The sequence below is a fragment of the Notothenia rossii genome (genome assembly GCF_949606895.1).
Source record: "Notothenia rossii genome assembly, chromosome: 5".
Classification (NCBI taxonomy): Eukaryota; Metazoa; Chordata; class Actinopteri; order Perciformes; family Nototheniidae; genus Notothenia; species Notothenia rossii.
The window spans coordinates 72907461-72923731 of record NC_136903.1 but is presented as its reverse complement, the minus strand read 5'-3'; the positions used below and the strand labels follow the sequence as shown (position 1 = coordinate 72923731).

Here is a 16271-nt window from a genome sequence, read left to right as displayed (position 1 = left end):
TTGCAAGCATATCATTTGCTTTTTGCCAACATGTTGAATAACTGTGATTGTATCTAGAGCTACATTAACGTATTTGTCTCATGTGGTAAATCCTTTTTTTCAATGCAAAGTGAGATGCCTCTTCAAAATATTGTGAGCCTCTCTCACTCACAGCTAAAAAAAACAGATGTGACTCACGCTGAGACAAACAGCTCATGTTGGGTGTGTAGAATGGAGCCTCTCTTGTCCTTGGAATATCAAAGCATTTCATATTATTGTTGTGTTTGAATCAAAGTAAATAAAGCAGCTACTAGAGTCTAGGGTCAGCAAAAAAATGGATTTTCTGGATATACTGTAGAAGAAAGAAAAAAGGAGGCCAATGTCTGAGTTACTGCAAAACACAATTGACCACAGATTGCCAGATAGCACACTTTGGGGAGCAGTGGATATACTCTGCTGTAATTGCAATCTATAAAATAAATATGTCAAACTATAAACGATTAAAATACCCATATTAATCCAAAATGGCAAAGCTGTTTTTACAAATTCTACTAATTTATGTTTGAACTTTTACCACAGAGAAGTCTTTTTTGTCAGAATTTTGATAAATCTAGCATCAATACTAGCAGACTCACGTCCTGATTTAAGTGACACTGCACGCTGATCCAGATCATGCTTGGATTTCAGCAGAAGAGTCGCAGGGCCAGTCAGTCAGTCCCCACAAATCCCGGTGGCTTAATTAGGCAGAGTGTTGAGTGTGGGAGAAGTGTATTGGAGTAAATTATTGAGCCAGAATGATCTGTCTCATATCCACTGCTACAACAAGTCAAGTTAGCCTGACAAGCAGTAATTAACTGTATTGATGAGAGATTATTAAAGCAGAGCAGGCGGATATTAATGCTCATATTTCATTCTTGCTCTTCCAAAAGTACTGGCTTACCTATAAAAACAATGTACAGCTCTCAACAGGAGTCAGACTGCAGACCTCTCTCTCTCTCTCTTTCTCCTGTTGTTTCCATGGAAACTTGCTAGTGGATAGGGAGGGTGAAGAGGAAGTGGAAGACAGACCAAGACAAGTGGGGCAGTCTGACCATGCATGGTGCTAGGTCCTGTGGGAGAACTGGGAAACCTGCAGTGTGAACTGAGAATCTCACCCGACTCCAGTCACAGCTTCTCTCCCTTTGTATTCTGCCTTTTGAACACATCTCAAAAAGAACAATAACTGAAGGACACAAGCCTCTGTTTCACACCGCTAATGTGTTTTTATGACGTCTGGTGCAAACACTGCAGCCTTTTAGATAGAAATAAGATGTGTTGCATTACATTTGATTAACCATTATGAACGTGGGTACTTATCTCCCACACAAAATAAGTGTGTGGATTTCCTTCTGCTCCCTCAGCAGCTTGTCAACAAGTGACAGTCCATTGCAACAGCCTGTACATATGGCAAAGTCATTACTACTTCCCTTATATATAAAGAAAACCGCAGAAAAATTAGGGATTACAATTGTGTACTACAAGAAACTTTTGATGTTCCTGAGTTGACCCTAGTTGGACAGTGGCAGCGTGGGACACGTTGGTGCACAAGCAGCAAAGGCCCAAATGGCGAAATAAACAACAAGTCTGGGCTGTCAGCTGACTAAATGTGTTTATCTTTAATATAATTCTGCAGTGGAAAAAAAGCTGCCAATAACACTAGTAAAGCACTTAAGCACACAGCCTCCAGAGAGGATGGTGACAAAAGGATTTCTGGCTGACACGTTGTCAGTCGTCCCCCCCCCCCCCATTCACCAGGAGACCTTCATGTCATCAGAGCCTTTGCTGGTGATCTCCATATGTCCTTTATTTGCTATAATTTTCTTAAGAAAGGTACTTATAAAGCCAAACATTTTTTATTGTAAAGGTTAATCTTTGGATCATTTTTGATATTTTATTAAAAACTCCACTCCACAAAACATGTTTATGCTTACACTATTTTTATGTAGATTAACAAACTAAATATAACATCTGCTGATGCTATCTTTAAATGTGCCGCACAGATATGAGAGTGGTACCGGTCTATCATCTATGTGCATGAAAGCAAATAAGGTTACCTTCCAAATTGTTGAACAAATCATTATACATATATATATATATATATATATATATATATATATATATATATATATATATGTATGTATGAGGCGAACACACCTCTTTATAATTTGTTATGGCTGGCGTGGGTTTTAAAAAGAGAAAACATAAATATTTTTAACACCATATTATAGCCTTTGAGAATAACTTTGTTTCTACCTCAAATACTTGATCAACGCAATGCGTAAAACACTGCATAAATGACAGATGCTACTTGCACTATTTACACTTTCGATGAAATATCCCACCCAGGATTCTGTCTACACGTTAACTTCAAAGAAAAACTATGCCTCTCATTTTTCCTCTCTCCTCCTATGCAGCCTTCTCTCCTTCCCTCTTCACCAGATGGCCTTTTTAATTCAAGAGCGTAAAGCCTGCCAGCCTCACACACACTTCAAACCAGACTGTGAAGGAATGGGAGGAGGGGGTGCGTGCGGGAAAAAAATAATACAAAAACAGATAGCAGATGTGACAGGGCAAGAAGAAGAATAAGAGGAGTGTGGGCAGCACCCGAAAAGAGGGTTTGAGAAAGATGCTATACAGGCGGATTTATTTTATGACACTCATTTGCCCCAGGAGTGGAGTGCGGCATTAATATGGTAATATCCCCCCAGGCCAGAGCAAGTGTTGAACAGTGGAGGAGGTCTACAGTATATGCAGCTCTGGGCCTGGGGGGCAGGCTGGAGATCCCTGTGGAATGACTTGGAGGATGGCTGAGAGGAAGCAGAGGTAATGGGAGTCAGGCTTCCCTAAAATCACATTTCCAGCTGACAAAGAGAACGGACGTGTGCGGGGGAAGAAGACTGAAAATGGTCCGCTAATGGGAAAGAAGGCTCAAAAGTGCTCGCACACTTACACACACATTACTGAGCACAAACAATGCATTAAGCTCAAACCCCGGAAACACCTGTGGCAAATGGCTATGATAGTTTGTTATTAAATATTTGATACCTGATTGAATTTGATAAATATTAAAGGACAAGGGTGTTGATACTCTGTGTTTTTCACATTTTCATCAAATCCCATGATAAGACCAACAACAATCATCCTATTTACAAGTCTTTACTGCGTATGCCTGACATTTCTGTATTATAAACCGCCATTTTTACTAAAACTATTCAGCAAGCAATACGATTTCCCTTGGTGACATAGAATTACCATGAACATGGCATTTGTGTATCCTGCAATGATTTTTAGTTGTGTGGCCTGTTTTACTTTGATGTCGTTTTTATGTAAAGCACATTGTGTAGAATGTTATTATGTATGAATACAAATAATGTCATTAAAGATGGCTTGAACATGTGCACCCTATTTTGGGCTTATCTCAATACACTGTTCTAATGCAGTAAACATTTACTAGAGAACCAACAAGTGCAAAAAATAATGGCTGGAGAAAGTCCCATCAAGTGCGCAATCGAGTCCTTTTTGAGTAATGTTTGATAATACAGCAGTTTCCAAAAGTTATACAAATGACTAAACCTCTTTTTTCCTACATATATTGTCTGCATATATATATATTTCGCTCTTCCAGGCAGAGAATCCAACTACAGAGACTTTGGACATTTCGTTTTTTGTCATTTTAAGATTATGTACTTATTCTAAGAAAGATTTGGAATACCTCCAGTCTTATCCTTAAAACACACTTTTCGCAACTAGGACATGAAAAAGGAGTGGTGATTAGAATAAAAGCAAAGAAATCCTCACTTTCAAGAGGCTGGACTTGTCAGGAACATTTACAGGAAATGTTACGTGGATTATCTCTGAGAACAACAAGTATGACATGTTATTGAATTAATGATGCAAGAAGGATTGACTGGATAGATATTACGCACTGAAGTTATATCAGTACAAAAATGAACCGTCTCCCAAAAACCAAGCTGCTGACCTTTTCTGATAAGGTTATTTATACAAGTAGCAATTAAAGAGCGAGGAGGTCTTAGAGGTTTGGATATTGCTGAGGAAATCTCATGGCATTTTTGAGAAGCAGCAATTAGGAAGTCAATGTGGAAGTCTGCTGCATCTCTGGACATGTTGACTGCCACAAAATCAGTAGAGATTGTCAACATACGGAAAACAAACCGTATAATCTCTTATGTAGGCTTTTTATGCTTCTGTTTTACAAACAGCTCCTCCCCCCCCCCCCCCCCTCTCGCTCCACCTGTAAAGGGGATTCCCTTGCATGTGTTCACCGGTCTCCTCGCCTCCCAGGAGCCTCATTCTGCCTCCCTCATCAAACATTCATCCTCCCTCTTTGTCTCTCCGAGATCATTACTGCAGAGCCTATGATTGGTTGAAACACTGTGATGGATGTCTGCTGGTTTTCTTTCAGAGGATTGTATTGAATCCTTGTATTATTCATCCTGACAACACACTGTAAAAATAGAGTGGCCTGAAACACCAGATATTTGATTTTGAAAATCATTCAAAGTGTTATTCCTGGACTCATGACAGTCATCAGTGAGGGGTTTAAAGTTATTGAGATGACAACTCACATTTATGGTTTCAGATTGCATCATTTAGATAAGAAAAATATCAATATCCTAGAGCTGTGAGGGTTTCTTAAAGTAGAGGTTTCAATCTCTCTTAAATGAGTTCTTGCCTTTGCCAAATGAAAGTTAGAGTGAGTCGTGATGTGTTTTATTGAAAAACACCACGCACGATTACACAGTGCTATTTCCACCTTTATTTCAGAGAGCCTTTCGAATTGCCTTTTAAAATATTACCCTTTTTTATTCACCTATCCACTATCAATAAAAACAAAGGTGTGAACTTGTGACTGCACTTCTGTTGATGGATTGAGAGGATTTTGCAAACAAAAAAGTGTGGGTGTTTTCCTAAAAGCCTAAGGAAATCCAGAGTGTTTCTCTAAAACAATGAATAATGTATTCAATTCTTTAAAAACAATTAAGTCACTTAGCTGATTACCTTTATCACAACTGTGGGTGTGTACACTAGGTGGGATATATAGGTGTTTTCTTAATCATATATTAAACAGTAACTCTTGAGGAAATAAAAGATAAAATCCCACAGCAAGGACCTCCTTTCACAAAGAATGCCGATTAAAAAAATGAAGAGCTTAAGGGTTTTTCCCACTGGGAGTCACTTAAGGGGTCAGGAGAAAAGTATTTTCGGCCCCAGGCTCAGGCCAGATCCCCCTAGAGAAATAACTCCAATGTATCTGCTCCGACATATAGACACCAAGGGGTTACTGAAGATATAGCTTTTATATTAAAGGGGCAACATACGACATTCAGGGCATATCTATGATTAAGAGTCTGGGCTGGGATGGCCTGCACAAAGCTCTCAGCGTGGACATGGCTAGCAGCGATGGTGCTTCAAACGTTAGTGCTGCGTTCACACGATGAGTGATCAAGACTGAGGCTACAAGTCTTTCAATGAAAGAGGAGACTGTTACAAACAGACGCCGTCTCATGTAACATGACACACTAAATCAAAGTTGGGCTGGACTCAACTTTCTCAGCTCTCTCATAACAAAGCAAAGAGTTAACCAATTATATGTTTTTATTTTCACCATCTCCAGCCCCTTCTCTCCCCCCACGCCCGTTCCTGTAAAAAATGGAAGAAAAACATAGAGTGCTTAAGAGACAATTTGACGGTGACCTGGTGACACTGGAGCTGGCCATGTCTGCTTTTGCTGGTGTGAACATAGCAAAACAGTGCTAACAATGGCAATAGTGCTGACAGTGTTAACCTAACAGCAGGTCTGTTAAATCAATGCTAGTTCAAAAAGAATAGCACTAACTTTAACAAACAGTACTCTTTGTAATACAGTTAAGCTGCGACCCCGTTTGATGATTCAAGAAACGTTGAGCTCGAGAGCTTTGGCAGGTCAGAATTATATTGAGGATAAGGACACCGGGTATTTGGCTCACAAAAGAGAAATCCGTGCCATAAAGTTCTAAACTAAGGGAACATTTCTCTGGAAAGTTTGTACCATCGTTTTGAATATGGATATTTCTTGGACAGAGGGGGAAGCCACACATCAGTGGTTGTGCCAAAGATAGGAAACATGCCTTGTTCTGGTCCTGAGATCTTTGATTAACAGCTCTTTGTTGATCAATTCTCACAATTAAAGTTATTGATAGAGCTGAGTTGATAGAACATACACAACACATGTAAAATAGGAATGAGTCATTGGTAGTCGGTGCAGCAGAGTCATACGCACATCATTCATTAATTGTAAGATATGTTATGCTTTCAGTTGAGTAAGTCCATGCTGAAATGCTTTTACTTGAGTAGGAATGTGTGATTTAAAAATATTTGATTTATTTTTGATCAGGACCACATCTTCTGTGAATAGTAAGCAGACTTTTTAAACTCACTAAATATGTTTTATGAAATGTACACTCTGAACATTCTAGTTCTCTTTCATTTTGCATCTTTCTTCATCCCTTTACCTTTGTCTTTTTCACAGCCAAACAACTGTCCCTTGTTGACACTAAAGTAAAGATGTACCACATCCGATAAGCTCACAAAATACAAAACAGTAAATAAACAGCTTCATTGACCATGGTGCAGAGGGACTTTAAATACTCTATTAAACAGATGTCATGAGTATCAGGTGCACTGTATAGACCGGGCTCTGTGTGATATGTTACTGGCAGACATCCAGATGTAACCACACCTGCACATGTCTTAGGAAGCACATGACCATAAGGAAGAGAAAGCTATTAAGCTGTCCTCTTTGATAGGACCAGAGTGATGCATCTTGCAGGTAGCTGGTTGCTAATACAGTCCATATTAAGCACATTTCCAAACTCAATGGTTAGTTGGTCGTTTCTCTTTGAAGTTAATGAGTATTTATTTTTGCTTTGTTAGTTCCAAAACTCTTCCAGCACCCAGAGTAATTAACAGGAATCCCCGTCCGCATGTTACACAGCACTGAGCCCTCTTAGCATCAAGTGAGTAACAGGTGAGAAAGACTGCAATCAGGACTGAGCTGTAGCTTGTTACTTTTTTTGTTTCTGGATTCAGATGATTGCAGTGGAGCTCAGTCTTCTTCAGTCAGCCATGACCTGAATAATTTACTCTAATCAACATCTTCAGCTGTGAGCGCCGGGCTCAAACATCATTTCAGATTCTCAGTCGTATAGAAGGAGGATTTACAATGCTGACATTTTCTATAGTGTAAGACAAATAACATAAATGCATGTATAATGTTTATTTAAACACTTTCTTTCTGTGTGACTATGTGTGGTGGGGGAACTGCATTATGAGGGTTTTTTATTATGTTTTTATCTGCTGAACATGCAGCACAGATGCCCCTGGGACTGGAGGAAGCATCCACAGTGCATTCTGCTTCCCTTAATGACTTTGTCCAGGATTAGCGACACAGCCTCTACATATTTGCGCTTTAGGGTGTTCCTTTAGTGTGTTTAAAAATCTATTTTATTTTAAACTCCTGATGACACTATAAATAACGTATAACACAGGATCACAGCATCTATAGGCACACAGGCAATATCTCCCTGTTCGTGTGTTAACATGCAACAGCATAATGTTAATCTGTATTTTATGTATTAAATGTATGTATTTGATTCTACCAATCTAGATTATTCTCTAGTTCAAAGAGGAAAAAAATACAAAAATAATAGATTTTCATACATTTTCAGCATCGTCAAACTATTAAGAAATGAACCCGAACAATAGAAACCAAACAATAAGATAATCATCCTCTTCCCTCTGGCACCCTGTAGCAGTAAACCAATTCTTAAAGTTGTTTGGCTTTTAATTCGGCTTTCTAGGCAATCTTTAGCACTTTTTTTTTTTTTATCAAACAAGGAGATTTGCCAAATGAGCGACATCCGTGATCTGTTGTTTGTTGTGTGCAGGCTCGCACATGTGGATGATTTTTGCAGTGATGAGACATTGCTGTAGCATGCAAAGATTATGTATAATGTGCTTATTATATGGTGAACCCTTTCAAAAGTGTCAATTACAACAATTATCGCATTGACAGGAAATCACACATCACGCACTAATGTATTTCTCCCTCCCCTTTACTTCAAGATGACACAATATAGTTTAGAGACTATAAAGATAAAAGGTGATCTGATCTCCTCAAACCTGAATACACTACATTTCATTATCTAGAAACCAGCTCGTAGAAGTTCACAAAAATGCACCTATAAGTCATTAAAAGCATAACAACCTCGAGACCAAACTCAACATCTCTTACCTGAGCAGGGTTCTTCAGTTTCCAGCGCTGCCGTGGGAGGAATGGACAGTGAAAACCCAACGCATATCCTGTTGAGGTGTTAAGCCCGAAACCCGCATGGATGTGAACAGCGGAGATGAATGAATGAAGGGTGTCGCTGCCTGAAGTTTGAACCGCGTGCAGCTGAGCCAAGTGTTCGGAGCTGTCCGCGGTGCTGGGAAGAAGAAAAAAACACACACACCACAAAGACGAGTGTGTCCAGATACCTGGAGGTCCGATCCTGCGTTTAAAAGTCAAATGTCCTAATCAAATGTAACTCACACCCACTTAATGGAGAGAAAAAAAATACGTTTCACTTTCTTGAGCATCAACTGTGAATACATGAAAAGATCTGCGAGACAGTGTCGGTTTGAAGGGAATTCTAGGAAAAGTCTAATCAATTCTACCTGTTACGCGAGCAGGCTGTGCCAAATTTTCAGTAACTTGCACGAGTATTGTCAAAATGATCTAGCTGCAGATGAGCCAGAAACCTGTGAGAGCCTCAACTCTCAGAAGCTTTGGACACCTAAACAAAGGCGATTTTGCTCTCAGCAAAAACAGTCCTGAGTCTCTCTCCTCGCAAACGTGCATTATGTAATTCAGATCCTAACATAAATAAATCTCTCATCCGCTTTGTTCTTGTTTGTAAGATGTTGGATCGGATGTGGAGACGCTTTAAGAGTCGCTCCCTATTTGTTCAAGCAGTCAGGGGGGGCGGGGGGGGGGGGGTATACTGTATTAAAATAACGATTCTTAGGAGACCGATCACCTTCAGCGTCGGTAATCTTATTTGGGATCCGCAAACAAGTTGTGACTCGGCGCGGGAGAGTGTGAGGTCAGTCCCAGATGGCAAAGCGATGCGCGCGGGGGATTTAAGAGGGGAAGCTGCGACCTTTTTCCTCTGAAAGCAGCTTCAGACACGCATTGGTCGAGCATCTGCATTTTAATGTTCAGACTTCTCCCCCTATCCCTTTCGACGTGCAATGTAATGAGATTAATAATTAACATCATGGGAAGGCAATAATCTCCGCACCCTCAAAGCTGCATGACATCCCTGTGGGTTTCACAATTAATTAAATCAGTTTTTGACCCAGTGTGTCATCGCAAGTCTCTTCTAGCCTGATTTTCATTTTTGCCTTTGGATAAAGGTTGTGATGGCAGGATTAAAACTGAAAGTGCAACAGACATGTGGTGAGGGCATCTGTCCCTGCAGATTGATCACACTTCTAGGCTCTACGGATACCAATGAATCTCATACTCTAATCACTAAAGTCCCCCAGAGACTGTGAAATATTATAAAACTTGGTTTCTCCATCTTAGAATAAACATGTAAGGCACCATGTAAGTACATTTTCTTACAGATTGTTCTGAGATTCTTGATTTCTGAATTGGACGCAGGCAATAACGAAGCAGCGTAAAGATGGTGGGTCAAATTAGGGGTATGAAATAGAGTGTCTTAATAAGCTGCTCTACACCATACAATAGCTTTAATGCTTATTGGCATTGATTGTATCAACAAAAGCCTATTATTTTGATTTGGCATCTACGAGGCATCTTATGGGTTTTGTTCTCCAACACAATAGCCCTACCAATATTCAATTTTTAAGTAACATACTAGGGGTTTAAAATAATAGGATCCACAATGAGGCAATGGTTTATAATTTCATTTTTCTAAATAAGAATATAACAAACATTATGTACTGTGTTGGACATATTAAATGAGTCTTGTTTTATTAATGCACACAATGTAAAACATTATCAGTTTTCTTTTTTTATTATTATTACTGCCGATTTTTATTCCATATTGGATTCCATTGCATTGCAATGGAAATACTGTTATATTTTATTATATTTTGTATTATTTAAATATTTGTCTAGTTCTCTACCTGTGTTTTTAATTCTTGTTTTACTTTTATGTAAGCACCACGACACCAAGTCAAATTCCTCGTACGTGTAAACCTACTTGGTAATAAACCTACTTGGTAATAAACCTGTTTCTGATTCTGAAACTAGGACAGAAAAAAGAGCTCAAACACATTTTACATTTCAGTACAATATGATGTATGTGTAATAAGCCAATACCCACCATTATGATAGCCTTTGCCAGAGCAGGAAGGATGTTTTTCTCTCTCTGGCTGTGGGTGCTGGATTTGAATGAAAACATTTCAACTTATAGGTCATGATGCTCATTAACTGGCTAAAGAACACGTGTGCCCATCAAACATCAATAGTCTGTTGGAGGCTATTCTTCCATACTAACAGCTGATTAAATAAACTGCGACACAAATGCCAGATGTCTCATTTAACGCTGCTCCTGGGTGACAGAACTCAGAAACAATGAGATATTGTAATCATCTTTTTAAGAGTGTTCCCCTAAAGGAACCCGCAAGCCACTCAAGAAAATATAAGAACAGCTTCGCTTAACAACTTGCACTGAAAGATGAAAAATGCCATTATTGGCTTATTCTTAAACATTTCTCCTTTATTCAGCTTTTGAATTCCACTTTGAAAAAAGCAGTTGCAAGAGGCAGTCATCATACATTGAAAGTTAGAGAGCTTAATAAGTTATTGGGCTGTAACTTCTAAACAACAATGAGCCACCCACACCATTTGTTAGAGAGCTCCATCTCAGTTGGGATACAGAGAAATTAAATTGGTAATAATTGTCTTCAGAGGTAATGATGTGGCTTTGTATTAAAACGTAAAACCTTGTAAGTGTATGTATCTATGCACAATGGATTTCTGTCAATTGTGTATCTGATTTCTTTATTACAGACAGAAAGACACCACCATAGCAATGTGCTGTACATGACTTCCAATGTCTCAGCACCAACAACCTACAATCAAATCACAACTAGTCCCTGGAAGAGAGTGCATTTTGGCTACAACAGCACTGTAAAGTGGTTCAACAGACCGACTATAGAAGAGAACAATATGTTAAAAGCAATTATCTGAGCATAGGGCGAGAATAAAATGTTCTGTACAGTATCCAAAGGGAAAGGTTTGCATCTCTAAATTGCATTTTAAAATCCTAGGCTTGGTGACTTTGAGGCTTCGGTGATGTTACTTTACTGGTGTTGATAAAAGTTTGTATGCCTTGGTCTTCAGAATTTCCCCTTGTGTGAAAGATATTCTCCATATTAGGAAAAAAAAGAACACACTGACATAGGTCCATCAGAAATCTGCACATTTTCACCCCACAGTTACTGTATATCAAAACACACCAACAAGTTACGACAAAACTCTTTAGGACAAGACCTTGAAAGTGGGGTACAATATCAACAGTCATACACGGGGAACATTTGCTGTTTGATGATCCAGTTCATCAGCGTCCTTCCTTTATGTTAATAATAAACTCTACTTTCACTTTGTATCTGATCGGGAACAGAGGGGATTCACACCGGATTATGGTCTGAAAGAAAGACAGGGTTAAAATGAACTTTGCATTTCATTTGAGACATGTGGGTTTACTTAAAAAGACTTCAACAAATGGGGCTCTCTGTTTTAGTTCATATATAGGATCGAGGATATAAAAAGAAGAAGAGATTATAATATAACAAAAAGTACAGGCATCAGAAAGAGAATTAAAGGCGCAGAAATATGGCATGTTGGTCATGGCATGAACAGCTTTAGATCCACCAACAAGATTACATGACAGATAACCAGCAAGAACTGAGAAACTCTCTAGCGTTACACAGCCTCTTCTCTTATCTCTTCCTCTCCATCCCCCAAGGGCTCCTTCTTCTCGGCCACCAGTTCAACTGCTTCTCTCGCTCCGTCTTCACCCTCAGGGACCCCCGCCTCTCCCTTCTCCTCCCTCTCTCCTCCCGCCTCCTGCTCCTCCTGATCCATGTCAAGCTCTTCAAAGGACGAGCCGCTGCCCACAGACTCGTTCGAGCCTCTCTCGCTGTCGTCCCTGTGCTTAATGTCATCATTGGCGTCCATTACGTCCCTCAGAGGCAGGGAAGATACCAGGGAGGCGGCTGTGGAGGCAGCCAGCGACGTCTCTCTGCTGTCCCAGGGCACACCGCTGCTGACTGAACTCACATCACTGTGGGAGTCTGCACCTGCATCAACACGGGAGAGAGACAGAAACAATAGGCTCCGTGAGAGGGCAGAAACAAACTAAAGTGATTGCATGCAAGGAAAACTCAATTAGAGGGCTCTACAGGTGCTCTTGTGCTGATTTATTATGAGTTAATATGTTTACTCGTGGGATTCCCCCAGGAGGGACTGTAAAGAAGTTACTGCAACCTTCACAGTTCAGAAGGGAACACTGAAAAACGACAGTGTCACTCAGGGAGCAACGGTGCATTCACATGCTCCTCGGATGGTCCAATGTCCAGGTGGTGTAGGAGTCCATCTTCCTAGCCTAAATGTGTGAACAACATTGGCACCACAAAAAAGTTATGCTCAGAGCGTTTGAACAACACCATCTCTGTTCAATCTTGAGGGAATGATCGCTTGAACTTTCATAATCTTCCACCAAGTTTCATTACATCGTGCCAGAAGTTTCTCCGAACACCTGCTGACAAACAAACAAACAAACAAACAAAGAGGGGGAGGCAATAAAGTGTAGGAGAAAAAAAAGAGTGAAATCACAGCGCCCTTTGTTTTTTGAGCCTGCAGTGTGTGAGAAACTGATCAGAAGATCTGAGCTTTCCTGGTGCAGAGGTCATAAGTTCAGACATATAAGGGGATGCCATAGAGGGCTTGGTGCTGACCTCAATTTAGAAAAAGTACAGGAAGTAATAAGTGGGCCAGAATGGGGATAACATGCTCTTTTTGTTTAGTGTTGGTCAACAGCAGTTTACATTAACATCAGGATGTGTAATTCCTGCAAGTTGATCCAAGGGTGTAAAGATGTGTGTGAAGGCTTCTTCATTCCTTACCGTCCAGCGGGGCAAAAAGCAATAGTTTGCATTTTGAAACTTCTTGGCATCTCAAAGTTAAGCAGACCTGTGCCTTTAAGTTGCTTCATTATAATGACACTACACTTACTTCCTCCAGCTTGAAGTGGGTTATTAAAAGTCATCAGCAGTCCAAGCAGAACTCAGAGAAACAAGATTATTAACGTAAAAGAGAGAAACGATACTTTATTCATATAAAAAAAGAGCCATGTGAGTAGTTAGCGGAGGCAGAGCTAACTGAGAAAGTAGTAGCTGCGGCCATCTGCAGCACACAACACATATCTGAAGTCATCAGGAACAACTTCCAGTAGCTTAATTGATGGAGATTTCCTCACCAGCATGATCAGCTTGCTAATGCTTTCAAATTCTAATTGGCCTTTGATCTAGGAAACTCTGTTAGCGAAAAGCCATTCATTATCTCCAACTACTGTTAATGTGAGGTGCTTCTGAGTCAGCCAAAAATGTTGTGAGAAGAACATTGTTATTGCAGGAAAAGCCAGAAATATGAAAATCTTGACAGGAAGTATGAAATGAATTAGTGTTCGTAGAATAACCAGCACTCTGTGTCACGTAGGTTGAAGTTAAAGACAACTGCAATGAGGAATACAAAGGAAATACATGAGGCTTTGTTTTTTATGCAGAATATGAATCAAGACTTGTAATTGTAAGGGGAACATCACATCTCTCACCATCACGACAAATATTACACAGCGAGACTTCAGCGGATGTTTAGTTAAGACTGCTAAACACCTGGGGCATCATTTAGAAATGGTGCGTACGCTCAAAAAATGGCATACGCCAGTTTCTACGCAATGTTTGCGATTAATAAAAAACAAAGTTGACAGGAAAATGTGCGGTCCTCCATGCACACTCTGACCCATGCGTCTACGCACAACAACGGGAGAGACGAGAAACTGCGACACCGTTGGCAGAAGGAAGAATGGAGAGAAATATGTGGAAATAATACCATAAATAAAATGTTACCTCTCATTTATCAAATATGAAGAATTAATTTTTTAACATTGTTTAAAGCCAATCTTAAAATGATTAAACAAACGCCTGTTTGAGACTCCTCAGTGCACACAAACATAACTTGGAGAAATAAGACGCACAGGCTGCAGTGGAGACGCTGCGCACAGCTGATCGACAGCTGGAACACAAACCACCAAATACAAAATACAAATGTAGATCCAGTCGTCATGACTCCACTCCGGAGGGATTCCTCAATCATTTCTTACAGTTTCTCATCATGGGGGGTCTCATGTCCCCGGTACAAACACACTGACACACTGCCTGAGGAAGGCTATGTGTATTTTGTTATTAACTTATTTCGGACCACTTATTTATTTATCTTGGTGACGATCCGACCTCCATGCTGCTACTCTGGTTCAAACTGCATCCACCAAACAATGTGATTTGTCTCCACCTGCCCAAAAGAACCGAAATCTGACACGGTGAGAAATATCTTTTTTAGCTGTTCTGTCGTCATTTCCTGCGATCTTCTTCATGCAGTCAGTCAAAATGAATATTAATACGGGGCGTTTCTTTGACTATTTATAGGCAAATATGGGCGATACTTGAAGCCCGCAAAAACTGCGCCGCATTTCGAGTTGATTGTGATTTATAAAGGGAAACCGCACGTTCTACGCCGGTACGCAGTGTTTTATAAATCAGAAAATGTCTGTGCGTATTTATTTGCTTTGTCCTACGTCAGCAACCTTCCCACGTGAATCCTACGCAAGGCTTTATAAATGAGGCCCCTGAGCTCCTCTATAACCCAAAGCATTCATTTGGTTGCATCTTAGAATGTATTTAATGTATTATCTTAATAGTTATAGTTAATTGTATTTCACTGTACAATATTTAACCTTATCTTGCTCTGTTTCATTGCACTATTTGATTTGTTGTATTATACATTTTTTGTCTTATGTCCTATAAATAATATGTTGCATTGTTGGAGGAGCTCGGGATCTAAGATTTCCATTGCCATAACTACACTGTAGCTACTGTGCACATGATGATAAAACCCCTTGCAAACCTTGAAAACCCTTGAAACCTCAAGCAGAAAACAAAATGCCAAAACGTGCTCTGCGAACAAAATTATTTTATTCTATTTATGACTCTTACTCAATCGCTTTGATAACCTTGCCCCTCTGCTTATTGTATAATGTACTGGCGCTTTTTATATTTTTGAAGGAACCTAATATATCTCATTTGGTTAAAAATGAAAAGCCTAGATATAAAATCTCTTCTACCAATAACATCTGACACGAGATCACTTGACCATCCCAAAGGACACTAACACACTATTGTCACACTAGAAATAAACCTCATCCACACATCAAAGTGTGTTTGCAGAGAGTCTCCGGGCTCCTCCATGAAATCAGTCTTTCCTTTTCATTCATTGGAGGCTCAACATCACTTTGCAATCTAATTATCACATCCAGCAGATCTGATCCTGTCTGCAGTAAAGACAATCATATACAGTATGGGAAGTCCATTTGGTTTATTTATAATATCTATTCATAGGCCTGTTGATTAGCTGGCAGGTTCAAACAAAACCAGGGGGGGTGGTCTTCAGGGGACCAGGTCTGGTGTGAATGTGATGTCATTGAGAAGTTTAGTTAGTGTAAATGCATATAGGAGTCGACTGACTTCCATTTATATTCCATGTTGCAGTAAAAGGACTCTTCCAGAGGGACTCTTTTTGCAATACAAGGGATGTTATGTGAAATAATGGGCCTATTTAGGGTAATCGGGTGGACAGCCCCCCAAGGAAGAGCCTCAACATGCTGGACAACTTCCCCCCGCCTCTGCAACAGAAAGTCCTGAAATTGTTACCCTGGTTGAAGCCAGCTGTGCCTCTGAAAGTCTTTTGGATAACATTTGCCTAAATGAGTTGCTAAATTGGGCCCACTGGGATTATTAGCAGAGAATCAAGGTCTTGTTCTTCCAACTGTTTGGAAGAGAGGTAATTAGAAACAGATAGGGCTGAGGCATGCTGAGCGTAAGGAGCATCAGAGCCTGAGAGG

General features: G+C 40.0%; 1 protein-coding gene across 1 annotated transcript in view; it reads right to left on the bottom strand.

Moving 5' to 3' along the window:
- Positions 1-11078: 11078 nt before the first annotated feature.
- Positions 11079-16271, bottom strand: part of tex264a (testis expressed 264, ER-phagy receptor a) — a 77146-nt gene continuing 71953 nt past the window's right edge. The window contains exon 4 of the mRNA XM_079680124.1: positions 11079-12396. Coding sequence (XP_079536250.1) covers positions 12020-12396 — 377 coding nt within the window. The 3' untranslated portion in view covers positions 11079-12019. The remainder of the gene's footprint in view (positions 12397-16271) is intronic.